The 13,333-nt window shown below is 40.5% G+C and overlaps 1 protein-coding gene across 2 annotated transcripts; it reads left to right on the plus strand.

Moving 5' to 3' along the window:
• The first annotated feature begins 203 nt into the window (after positions 1-203).
• Positions 204-12,867, plus strand: LOC124031486 (transcription factor E3-like). 2 transcript variants are annotated; one of them, XM_046342755.1, is made up of 9 exons: positions 204-347; positions 1,819-2,030; positions 2,172-2,396; positions 4,405-4,500; positions 6,779-6,890; positions 7,112-7,162; positions 7,304-7,379; positions 7,908-8,055; positions 10,525-12,867. In XM_046342755.1, exons 2-9 carry the CDS (start codon positions 1,839-1,841, stop codon positions 10,969-10,971), a joined length of 1,347 nt encoding a protein of 448 aa, XP_046198711.1. In that variant the 5' UTR covers positions 204-347; positions 1,819-1,838; the 3' UTR covers positions 10,972-12,867. The 2 variants fall into 2 exon arrangements, with proteins under 2 accessions (XP_046198711.1, XP_046198712.1); XM_046342756.1 differs by lacking the exon at positions 4,405-4,500.
• The last annotated feature ends 466 nt before the right edge of the window (positions 12,868-13,333 follow it).

Consider the following 13,333-nt stretch of genomic DNA (forward strand, 5'->3'; position numbering starts at 1 on the left):
GTTGCAAATGAGAACTTGTTCTCAACTAGCCTACCTGGTTAAATAAAGGTGAAATAAAAAATAAATAAAATTGTTTTTGAAGCGACACTCCACCACTACTCGTTGCTGGCATTTTCCGCAATTGGCACATTATTAGTTAGATACTGTACCTAGCTCGACAGAATTTTAAATTCCACGCTAAATGCAGACATGACAGGGAACACAAATTCTCCAGTTGTTATTTTGACAAACTAATTGTCAAGTTTGACAACTTCCTGCCCCCCCTCCAAAAAAAACTCCCTGCTAACGTTGGCTAATGCTGCTCTCACACAGGTGCCTCATTCGGAATTATTTGAACTGAAGTAAAGGTATGTTTTTATCTTGTTTATAGAAGTGTTGAAGTGGTAACACTGTTGTATTATAGTGGCCACACTGACCAACTTGTATTGTTTGTTGTCCAACACTTTGGAAGCGTAGCTGTTTTCTCCGTAACGTTAGCAGCTAGCTAACTAGCTAATATGTCCACACATCTTTACGTAAGTCGTCATTATTGTGTAACTTTAGCTAGCTAGCCAGCCAGCCAACGTCATTTTGGTCTAGCTATCCACTGCCTTTAATAGAAAAGGAGTAAGCAAACTGAAATGTACAGGCTTTAATCTGATTAACAGTTTGGGTGAATTCCATTTGAATTCAGTCAATGCAAGAGCTTTCCAATACAGATCGTTAAATTCTTGAACTGGACTCCACATGTTGGTAAACAGCAGAGGGGAAGCGAGAGGCCCAACTCGTCGGAAAATCGGTCTCCCTCCTGTCGCCAACCAAGGAAGTTGTTTTTGCATGGAGGTCAATGAGTGTCGAAATAAATGGCTTATTTGCTACGTGAGGTTTATTTGTTCGAATAAAAGTTTTGTAATGTTTAAGTTATTACGAGTGTGCTGATATAAGCAACTTTGAGGAAATAAACGTTTAAGTATTACAATGAGATGTATCCACCAATTTTAAGAAAGGATATGCGGGAACTAGACAGCCCACCGCGCAGCTGTGTGGACAACGTATCCCGTTGTTAGGGCGGAGAGACGTGTATCTTGTCAGTATATCCATACTCTTTACGTTATTGGCATGGCTGTTTTGACCTTTTGCTTCTGGGGCAGTGGTATTCAAAGTCGTGGTCGCGGGGAACTTCAGAGGGGACGTAAAATATATGTTTTTTTGGAACAAAATTAAGAGTACAGATGATTTAATGGGACAATATACAAACGTTTTTGAGAAAGATATTTTGAAAAAAAAATGTTATTGAGTAAATGTATTTATTGGTTTCTTTGATGAACATGTCATTAATTGAAGGTTATTTGTTGATGTGTCATTAGATTTGGGGTGGAAAAAATGCTGTCCCCATAAACTCTGACTGGGATAAAAATGGGGTCCCCACTGAACAAGTTTGAATACCATAGCTCTGTGGACATGTATCTGCAGCCAAAAAGGGTTGACGGAAGTAAGGTCCATAGGTTAAGTCATTGGTCAGGAAGAACTAGAGTAAGCGAACTAACCATATGAGACCCTGCACCAATGACTGCATTACCTACACAGAGGGGTAGTTATACCACAAAGCAGGATAAATGAAAGGAGCCCAGCAAGTGAGAATGTTGAACAAAATCCCATTTCAATTTATTCTGCTGGTTCATCTGGGTGTTGGAAATATAATCTTGTTCAGGAGTCTGACTTCCAGAGCTTGCTATCTGAGGATGAGTTAGACCTATACAGCCAAGCCATATAAAAGCCAGAGCATATTGTACATGTATATATTCTTACCTCTCTCTTCCCTCTCCTGTTTGAATGGAGGTATACAACCCAACTGAGCCATGTCATCGCGTGTGCTGCTTCGGCAGCAGCTGATGCGGGAACAAGCCCAGGAACAAGAGAGACGGGAGGCCCAGCAGCAGAACTCTGTGGCTCAGCTCAGGGCAACTGACTCCACCCCTGCCATCTATGTCACTCTGCCCCCAATGGCTGCTCGCAAGCCACCCGCACAGGTGCCCGTGGAGGTGTTGAAGGTGAGACTCCACTTCAAATGGTTTCTCTCCAGGGAACTACACATCATGAAATGGTAGCTTATAACCTCCATATTAAATTGGCATGTTACAAGTTGCCTTCTTAGTTGGCTGTTTGACTAACATGTTTTTTAAATGTGTTAGGTGCAGAGCCATCTGGAGAACCCCACCAAGTATCACATCCAGCAGTCTCAGAGGCAGCAGGTGAAGGAGTATCTCTCCACCACCCTCGGCAATAAGGTGGCACCTCAAATCCTAGGTGTATCTCCCTTGCCACTGTCTAGCTCTGCCCCTGAGATGACTCCCACGGCCCTCAGTGCTCCAAACAGCCCAATGGCTTTACTCAATCTGGGATCCAAGAAAGAGGAGGTATGTGGTATGACTTAAGACCGCATTACACTGCAATACACCACTCACATTGGCTTGATGTCTTAAGTGGGATGGTATCATGCTACTGTTTGTATGGAACTACTGCCTTTTGCGGCAGGCATCAGATTTGTAACTAATTTGAACTCCCACAATTTATAGACGTTTTGTTTAGTCTAAGTGGAATAAAGCTATGCGAAGTCCATGGATAAAGCTCACAATTGAACGGCTTCTCATTGTCTCAGACATATTTTCAATGAAAGTTTGGGTTGAAGGCCTAACCTACTGATCACGTAATTACTTTTTTGTTTGTTCTGTAATGCCTCTTGTCATGTTGCCATTGTTGGCTTAGTTGCACAGTCTGCTGTTAAATACTACACTGTCAGCTTAATGATATCTGCACCTCTCTTAGACACATGCCTTTTCTTTTGAAATCATTCTTCATTAGGGCAAGATAATTACTTTGTGTCATTGTACCTTCCATAGATATATACAGTGGGGCAAAAAAAGTATTTAGTCAGCCACCAATTGTGCAAGTTCTCCCACTTAAAAAGATGAGAGAGGCCTGTAATTTTCATCATAGGTACACTTCATCTATGACAGACAAAATGAGAGAGAAAAAATCCAGAAAATCACATTGTAGGATTTGTAATGAATTTATTTGCTAATTATGGTGGGAAATAAGTATTTGGTCACCTACAAACAAGCAAGATTTCTGGCTCTCACAGACCTTCTTTAAGAGGCTCTTCTGTCCTCCACTCGTTACCTGTATTAATGGAACCTGTTTGAACTTGCTATCAGTATAAAATACACCTGTCCACAACATCAAACAGTCACACTCCAAACTCCACTATGGCCAAGACCAAAGAGCTGTCAAAGGACACCAGAAACAAAATTGTAGACCTGCACCAGGCTGTGAAGACTGAATCTGCAATAGGTAAGCAGCTTGGTTTGAAGAAATCAACTGTGGGAGCAATTATTAGGAAATGGAAGACAATCAAGACCACTGATAATCTCCCTCGATCTGGGGCTCCACACAAGATCTCACCCTGTGGGGTCAAAATGATCACAAGAACGGTGAGCAAAAGTCCCAGAACCACACGGGGGGACCTAGTGAATGACCTGCAGAGAGCTGGGACCAAAGTAACAAAACCTACCATCAGTAACACACTACGCCGCCAGGGCCTCAGATCCTGCAGTGCCAGGCGTGTCCCCCTGCTTAAGCCAGTACATGTCCAGGCCCGTCTGAAGTTTGCTAGAGAGCATTTGGATGATCCAGAAGAAGATTGTGAGAATGTAATATGGTCAGATGAAACCAAAATATAACTTTTTGGTAAAAACTCAACTCGTTGTGTTTGGAGGACAAAGAATGCTGAGTTGCAACGAAACGAAAGAGTGGCTTCGTAAGAAGCATTTCAAGGTCCTGGAGTGGCCTAGCCAGTCTCCAGATCTCAACCCCATAGAAAATCTTTGGAGGGAGTTGAAAGTCTGTGTTGCCCAGCAACAGCCCCAAAACATCACTGCTCTAGAGGAGATCTGCATGGAGGAATGGGCCAAAATACCAGCAACAGTGTGTGAAAACCTTGTGAAGACTTACAGAAAACGTTTGACCTCTGTCATTGCCAACAAATGGTATATAACAAAGTATTTAGATACACTTTCGTTATTGACAAAATACTTATTTTCCACCATAATTTGCAAATAAATTGATTAAAAATCCTACAATGTGATTTTCTGGATTTTTCCCCCTCATTTTGTCTGTCATAATTGAAGTGTACCTATGATGAATATTACAGGCCTCTCTCATCCTATTAAGTGGGAGAACTTGCACAATTGGTGGCTGACTAAATGCTTTTTTGCCCCACTGTATATGTGTGTGTGTATATATATATATATATATTTACACATTTCAAGTAATGTAATACAGTTTAATTCAAGCTGTCCTTTAACTTTCCACATTAAAAAATATATATTTTATTAGCTGTTCTATTATGTCTGTGTGTCTTTCCAGATAGATGGCGTAATTGACGACATCATCAGCCTTGAATCAAGTTTCAATGATGACTTCATGACGTTAATTGACTTGGGTCTACAGCTGCCTAGTACAGTATGTGGAAATGTGTATTTGTCAATTCCAATTGGGCTAATATGAAAACACAAGTATGGACAAATGTGTGGATCTGTCAAATTAGTGACAATTATGCATTGAAATTCAATTAACAACTAGCCTATCATTTTTGGAATTATCTTGCTATATCTGTTTTGTCGTGGTTGAATTTCTCAAACTGGAATTCAGTGGTGCTGGAGGAGTAAACATACTCTTCTGGCACTTATCTAAGACTCGTCAGGCCAGTGTTGTCTGGGTGGGGTAGCAACCAGGGGAAACGGGAGAGGAGGACAAATCATGCAGGGCATGGCAGTATGTGAAGTTGGAATGGTGGACAATTCAGAGGGTGCTCAAAATACGTTTTTAACAGTTGAGTTGTTAGATGGAAAGAGATTGAAGAGATTACTTCCCGCATCAGAAAATTGGGATTTGGGTTTTGCTTCAGGAGCATGAAAAGAAAGAACATTGAGGTAAATCAATCAGGTTGTTTGGCAGTACATGGCAGAGTGGCCTTGTTAAAATGTCTTCAGGATTGGTGGGTCCCCTGTAGAACGGTTGAGCTAATGTAGGCTAAAGCAATTAGCATGCGGTTGTAAGTAACAAGAACATTTCCCAGGACATAGACATATCTGATATTGGCAGAAAGCTTAACTTCTTGTTAATATAACGGCACTGTGCAATTTACAGTAGCTATTACAGTGAAATAATACAATGCTATTGTTTTAGGAGAATGCACTGTTTTGAACATGAAAAGTTATTAATAAACAAATGACACATTTGGGCAGTCTTGATACATTTTAAAGAGAAATGCAATGGTTCCTTGGATCAGTCCAATAGTATGCACATGCACCTCTGCCATCTAGTGGCCAAAATCTAAATTGCACCTGTGCTGGAATAATACATTCTCTTGCATTTCAAGATGATGGTACATCAGATGATGGTATTATCTTTTACCAGATCTAATGTGTATATTCTCCTACATTCCTTTCACATTTCCACAAACCTCAAAGTGTTTCCTTTCAAATGGTACCTAGAATATGCATATCCTTGCTTCATGGCCAGCGCTACAGGCAGTTAGATTTGGCTATGTCATTTTAGGTGGGGAAAATGGGGGGGGGGGATAGACATTTAGCAATATTTCTCACATTTATAAGGATTTATAGCCTACCGCAACACATGTCAGATTTGTTTCAAATGCGTTAATGCTTTTGGATACCTTTTCCATAATTGAAGGTTCAACAAGGTATTAGGCTTATAATAAATTGTGATGACTTGCTTGAAATTATATTCCATATAAACCAGCCAACCTGTCGTATGGTAATTTAGTATCCTTGTGTACAATCATTGAAGGTCAAATATAATACAGTACTACAATGTAGCTTATCTTAAAAATGTTCTACTTCTACCAGGATCGATATACAAATTTGAGTTATTGGAAATCTAGGATGTTGGATTCCCATTATCAAATTGTATTTGTCACATACACAGTTTACAGCAGGTATAAAATGTGCAGTGAAATGCTTATGTGCTAACTCCCTCAACAAGGCTGTACATTAGTCAATAACAATAATAACAAAGGGTCAAGTCAAAAATGACAAGTAATAAGAGAGATAGTATGCATAGTAATAATGGACTGTATTACACTGCATTTACAAATATAAAGTGGGTATTGACTTGGATCACACAGTGGAATAAATACTATATAGGTAGCCTAGCGCTTAAGAGTGTTGGCCCAGTGACAGAAAGGTCGCTGGTTTGGATTTCCAAGCCGACTAAGGGAAAAATCTGTCTGTGCCCTTGAGCAAGAGCAACTTACAGGAGCAATTATGGTTAAGAGCATCTGCTAATTGTCTAAAATGTGACAATAGAACGGCAGCGTTGAGTGTGTGCTTGTGGGTGTTTGTGTGGGTAGTCAGTGCAAATAGTTTCTAAGATGCAGGTCTTTGTAGGGAGACCACTAGAGTTAGCTGTTCAGCAGTCTCGGAGCCTGCTCCTGTACTCCCTGTACACGACTGCGTGGTCACGCATGACTCCAACACCATCATAAAGTTTGGTGGTGGGCCTGATCGCCGACGGCTATGACACAGCCTGTTTTGAAAGTTATGACAGTTAAATGAGTATTCTGATACATGTAGAACAAGAAAACATATGACAATAGAAAATATATTGAGTTGAATTTTTATGTTTCATTAGTTTCTCCTGGAAGCTTGTCCAGGTTGTCAGTGTTAAACTTTGTTTGCTTTGATGTTAATGCAGTGGTTTCCCTTGCCTCTTACAGCTCCCTGGGAACCTCCTGGATGTATACCATAGTCCTGGAATGGCAGCACCTACCCTCACTGTCAGCAACTCCTGCCCTGCGGATCTGACCAATATTAAAAGGGAATACTCTGGTATGGCCTTGTTCCTTTCCCTGTACTAGGTCCATGATCTTCACTGTCCAGTTCCTCCATATTTTCTATAGCTCTGGAGATAAGAATGTTTTTGGGGGGATTATAAACTTCTTATGTTATGTCCTATGTAACTTTCCATTTTGTTAAATTGTAAATTGTTAGAATGGATTTTTAGACTGCACAGCAGCACCTCTAAAGTATATGTTATGTTTAATATGCAGATACCAAAGCGCTGGTGAAAGAGAGACAGAAGAAGGACAACCATAACCTCAGTGAGTCATACCTTCTTTTTTTTTTTTTTACTCACTTCTGTATTGTTCTTTACCCTCTATGATGCTAGACAGCTCTTGTTCCTCTTGGAGTGGCAGTGAGTTTCATTTCTTAATCTCTTTCCCCATTGTTTCTCTTGACAGTTGAGAGGAGGCGGAGGTTTAACATCAATGACCGCATAACGGAGCTTGGGGCCATAATACCCAAGTCAAGTGACCCGTGAGTTTGTCGTTATTGTTCTCTTATTCAGGACATTTACTTTAGATGACTTGATCAGTGGTGGTATTGGTATACAAATAAATCTCAATCAGATTTTACATTTTGGGAATGAAAAGCAATATTACAAATTAAAATAATTATTGATGCAATGCATATCCAACCCGGAAGCCAGCCGCACCAATGTGTCGGAGGAAACTGTACACCTGGCGACCTGGTCAGCGTGCACTGCGCCCGGTCTGCCACAGGAGTCGCTAGTGCGCGATGAGACAACGATATCCCTGCCGGCCAAACCCTCCCTAACCCGGACGACGCTAGGCCAATTGTGCGTCGCCCCATGGACCTCCCAGTCGCGGCCCACGGCGACAGAGCCTTGGCTCGAACCCAGAGTCTCTGGTGGCACAGCTAGCACTGCGATGCAGTGCCTTAGACCACTGTGCCACCCGGGAGGCCACTGAAAAGCAATATTCAATTTGTATCAGATTTGATATTCCTCTCTAACAACCTTCTCTCTTTTTCTCATGGCTGTAGGGAGATGCGCTGGAATAAGGGCACCATTCTGAAGGCCTCGGTGGACTACATCAGGAAGCTGCAGAAGGAGCAGCAGAGAGCCAAGGAGGTAGAGATGCGTCAGAAGAAGCTGGAACATGCTAACCACAGCTTGATGCTGCGCATCCAGGTCAGTTATTGGACATACAGTGCCTTCAGAAAGTATTCACACCTCTTGACTTTTTCCACATTTTGTTGTTACAGCCTGAATTTAAAATGGATTACATTTAGATTTTTTTGTCACTGGCCTACACACAATAACCCATAATGTCAAAGTGGAATTCTGTTTTTCAAAATTAACTAATTAATTAAAAATGAAAAGCTGAAATGTCTTGAGTCAATAATTATTCAACCCCTTTGTTATGGCAACAAATTTGCTAAACAAATCACGTAATAAGTTGCATGGACTCACTCTGTGCAATGATAGTGTTTGACATGATTTCTGAATTACTACCTCATTTCTGTACCCCACACATACAAATACATTTACATTTACATTTAAGTCATTTAAGGTCCAGAGCGACTTACCATTCACCTTATGACATCCAGTGGGACAGTCACTTAACAATAGTGCATCTAAAACTTAGGGGGTGGGGTTTCAAATCCTAGGTATTCCAAAGACCGGAAGGTGGTGATTGGCTGTTTCCAAGTTTGTTCCACCATTGGGGGCCAAGAGTTTTGACTGGGCTGAGCGGGAGCTACTTCCTCAGTGGTAGGGAGGCGAGCAGGGAGGTGGTTTTCCAATGCCTCAAGAAAATGGGTAAAAATAAAAAAGTAGACATTGATTATCCCTTTTAGCATGGTGAAGTTATTAATTACACTTTGGATGGTGTATCAATACACCCAGTCACTACAAAGATACAGATGTCCTTCCTAACTCAGTTGCTGGAGAGGGAGGAAATCGCTCAGGAGTTTCACCATGAAGCCAATGGTGACTTTAAAACCATTACAAAGTTTAATGGCTGTGATAGAACTGAGGATGGATCAACAACGTTGTTACTCCACAAAATGTACAGAATAAAAATATTCCAAAACAAGCATCCTGTTTGCAATAAGGCTCTAAAATAAATTAACTTTATGTCCTGAATATAAAGCGTTATGTTTGGGGCAAATCCAACACAATAAATCACATAGAACCACTCTTCATATTTTCAAGCATGGTGGTGGCAGCATCGTGTTATGGGTATGCTTGTCATTGGCAAGGAGGTTGGTTAGAATAAGAAGAAATGGAATAAAGCTAAGCACAGGCAAAATCCTAGAGGAAAACCTGGTTCAGTCTGCTTTCCAACAGACACTGGGAGACATTCACCAAATCTACACAGGAGTTGCTTACCAAGACAACATTGAATGGCCTATTTACAGTTTTGACTAAAAGCGGCTTGAAAATCTATGGCATGACTTGAAAATAGCTGTTAAGCAGCAATGATCAACAACCAACTTGACAGAGCTTAAAGAATTTTAAAAAGGATAATTGGCAAATATTGCGCAATCCAGTTGTGCAAAGCTCTTAGACTTACCCTGAAAGACTCACATCTGTAATCACTGCCAAAGATGATTCTTTAAAAAATATATTTTAATCACTTTTTTTCAATCCACACCATACACAAAAATGGATATCTTCTCGTGAGTCAAGTGGCCTTGGCTTACCATATAAAGCAGGCAGACAGGCATCAAGCATTCAGTTACTGTTCGATTGATTGTTAGAATGAGTAAAACTAGTGATCTAAGCGACTTTGAGCGTGGTAACCAAGAATGGTGCGACAAACAAAAAAACATCCAGTCAGCGGCAGTCCTGTGGGAGAAAACATTATTGATGAGAGAGGTTGGAGAACAATGACAAGAATCGTGCAAGCCAACAGGTGTGCCACAAACAGACAAAATAACGGCGCAGTATAACAGTGGTGTGCAGAACGCATCTTGGAACGCACAACTCGTTGATCGTTGTCACGGAGGGGCTATTGCAGCAGACGACCACACCGGATTACACTCCTATCAGCTAAAAACAACAAGCTGCTCCAGTGGACATGCAATCACCAACACTGGACAATTGAGGAGTGGAAAACATTGCCTGGTCCGACGAATCCCGGTTCCTGTTCCGTCATGCTGATAGTCAGGATTTGGCCTCAACAGTATGAGTCCATGGACCCATCCTGCCTGGGGTCAACTGGACAGGCTTGTGGTGGTGGTGTACTGGTGTGGGGAATGTTTTTCTGGCACACTTCAGGTCCCTTGATACCAATTGAGGAACGATTGAATGTCATGCCCTGAAGAATTCAGGCTGTTCTGGAGGCAAAGGGTCCAACTTGGTACTAGATGGGTGTACCTGATAAACTGGTCACTGAGTTTATATATTTTTATTTTTAATATTTTCATTTTTACACATGTAAAAATGTTTCCACTTTGACAGAGTATTTTGTAGATCGTTGGCAAAATAATTGAATTAAATCCAACTTTGTAACAACAAAATATGGAAAAAGTCAAAAGGGGTGTGAATACTTTCTGAAGTTACTATAGTTATCATGAATATAAGGAGAAATACATCTAGAAATGTTATCATACAATATATTTAGAGATCATTATTTTTTGTTCTTATGTGAAGGAGTTGGAGATACAGGCTCAGCTCCATGGCCTCTCGAGTCCGATGTCACATGGCCTGAGTTCAGACCCCTCCCTCCTTCAGCAGCAGCACCTTCAGCAGGGAGACCATAAACAAGGGCCCAGCGCTGGAGAGGCCTGCTCCCAAACCTTTCTCAGCCTGGGGGCAGCAGCCATGGCACAGCCTGTCCTTACCTCCTCCCCACCTTCCTCTGACTCCCCTGTGGTTGTGACCATAAGCAGCCCCCTGGACCTGGGCAGTGTAAGCTTCACCGAGCTGGATGACCCCTCCAATGCTGGGCTGTACCTAGACGTGGGGCTGGGGGACATCATCATGGACGAGGGGTACACACTGTCCCCAGAGAGGGTGGACCCACTGTTTTTCGTGTCACCAGGTGCCTCAAAGACCAGCAGTCGTGGGAGCAGCTTCAGTATGGAGGAGGACTTGTAGCAGGGACATACTGGGGTCAAACTGGTAGAGCGAGACCAGGGAGTTGGGTAATGAGAGGGTTGAGGAAAGGAGGAGGAGCACTGGAAAATAAGAGCTAGAACACTGCATATGGCACTGGACTCTTTAAAACAAACAGCCAACGGTTTCACAAAAAATGACTTTGATCTGAATCATGCATTAGTCCAAAGTAAATGGCTATCCTTTCCTCCCTTACCAAGTTAATATTGGTCCCTGAATTTAGAAACCCCCCCCCCTTTTTTTCCCAGCACACCATCAATGATAAATGCAATCATTTTCAAATGGAACATAGTAAAATTAGGATATGGACATTTGATTTTTAAAAATATTTTTCTTGCAAGCCTCAACTCAACCAAGATTTCCCTGCACAGACTTTAGAGGAAATAAGAGTGGTGGTTTAGTTAAGTACAGTATATTATTGCTTCATTGTAGAGTATATACTTTGTGCACTTTAACTTTTGTGGGAAGGTTCTTGTCTATTTAGTGAAATTGGCAAGAACTACATAACGGGTGCTTTATTGAATTTAGGTATTTTTTTAACGGAGTTGAATATCAGGATTTCTATAGCTTAAAGTACACAAGTGAATGCATTTTACAGATCTCATGTTTGTCTAACAAAAATGTACCAAAGGGATATTTTATTAAATATATAAGGCACATAGTTTGTGATGTAAAAAAATGATTTGATAACCTCTAAAAACCCAAAATATATATTTACTGTATCTTACATTTCTAAAATATTTGTGAACTTTCAAAACATGTTTGTTGCACCTTTTCCTGTTGTCTATGCATTTTTTAAAAGCTTTTGTCTGTTGAATGGCTATACAGCCGGTATGTAACTGAACTTACAAGCAGAATAAATATACAAGAAAAGCAAAAGCTGCTGCAGCTAGTCAGACAACGCAGGCCATCTTTCACAGAATGATCATAGATTTAAGTCTTTATACGGGTGCATTATATATATATTTTTCATAGTCAATGGAAGTATAGCTTTAACGTTTGCCACTAATCTCTGAAACACTGCCTGCTGTGTGTGTTGCAGAAACGTACTGGGCTATGCAGTATATTTCTTAGATGATCATATGGTAATTTGTGATGATAATACTAATATGATTATGTTGACTAAGATTTCTATAGCGATTTTCCAAGGCCTTGTCACATAGACTTGACTTCTAGCTCTAGACATACAGTTACCTTTTTCTGAGTCATCTAATCTGAAAATGTGTAACATTCCACATGTTTTTCCAAGAGACTGAAATCCGTGCATGGTTAGTGTGTATTACTCCTCTAGCCCTCAGTCTCGGGCTTTCTTTCATTTGTATTGACAAGCTTTTCAAAGAAAAGTACGTTCATTAGCAGTATATGTTAGGGGTCTGTTTACACGTCTGGAACTCTGTTTTTCTATGTATTGTCAATTGATGCTTCCCAGATGCTGTTGAAACATTTGTGCCTTTCCTCCATGTCAAGGAAGATGGATGCAGAGTCTACTCTCCTAACAGGCTTTTATTTAAAAAAACATAAAAAGAGAAATGTTTGACACGTGAACTCAAAAAATGCAATATGTCTGATTATCTGAATGTTTTTTTTTTAAATGCAGTTTAGTGTTACTTGAACTGCAGCTGTGGTTTGATATGAGATCCTCTATTTTGAATCATTTCGAAAAATATATATTGCTGTTCTGATTTTCACTTATGGTTCTGCATTTACTGGAACAGAAACCTTTAACAGCTTTAAAGGGAATACATTGTTGGCCACTTTGAATTATATTTGAAAGTGTATTGAATTACTTGCTTTTTCTATACTCAGCAATATTAAGCAATCTTTCACTCTTTACTGTTTTCTGGTATAACCAAAATAAAAATTTAGAAAACCTTCAAATTTCAATTCCATGCTTTGTCTTGTTGATCATGATATTTCACAATGGACAAAGTAAAGGGTTTTCAGAGTGCAATGTGTCTCAATGGTTGGGCTTAATTGTTCCAAACACCCTTTCCTTGCATACCCACTGCTTTCTCAGATTGGTATTTGATATTTTGTTAGGATCTCCATTAGCTATTGCTAAAGCAGCAGCTACTCTTCCTGGGGTCAACACAAAACATTTGATTTTATTTCACCTTTATTTAACCAGGTAGGCTAACTGAGAACAAGTTCTCATTTGCAACTGCGACCTGGCCAAGATAAAGCAAAGCAGTGTGACTCAGACAACAACACAGAGCTACACATGGAGTAAACAATAAACAAGCCAATAATACAAGTCAATGACACAGTAGAGAAAATAAAGTCTATATACTGTGTGTGCAAAAGGCATGAGGAGGTAGGCAATAAATAGGCCATAGGAGCGAAT

Source organism: Oncorhynchus gorbuscha, linkage group LG03 (assembly GCF_021184085.1).
Source record: "Oncorhynchus gorbuscha isolate QuinsamMale2020 ecotype Even-year linkage group LG03, OgorEven_v1.0, whole genome shotgun sequence".
NCBI classification, from domain to species: Eukaryota; Metazoa; Chordata; class Actinopteri; order Salmoniformes; family Salmonidae; genus Oncorhynchus; species Oncorhynchus gorbuscha.

Excerpts from the sequence above, each read along its gene's own strand:
- LOC124031486 (XM_046342755.1), top strand. The coding sequence starts at position 1,839 with ATGTCATCGCGTGTGCTGCTTCGGCAGCAGCTGATGCGGGAACAAGCC. Across the intron at positions 2,397-4,404 it reads TGGGATCCAAGAAAGAGGAG|ATAGATGGCGTAATTGACGA; the intron begins GTATGTGGTATG and ends GTGTCTTTCCAG. Across the intron at positions 7,163-7,303 it reads GAAGGACAACCATAACCTCA|TTGAGAGGAGGCGGAGGTTT; the intron begins GTGAGTCATACC and ends TTCTCTTGACAG.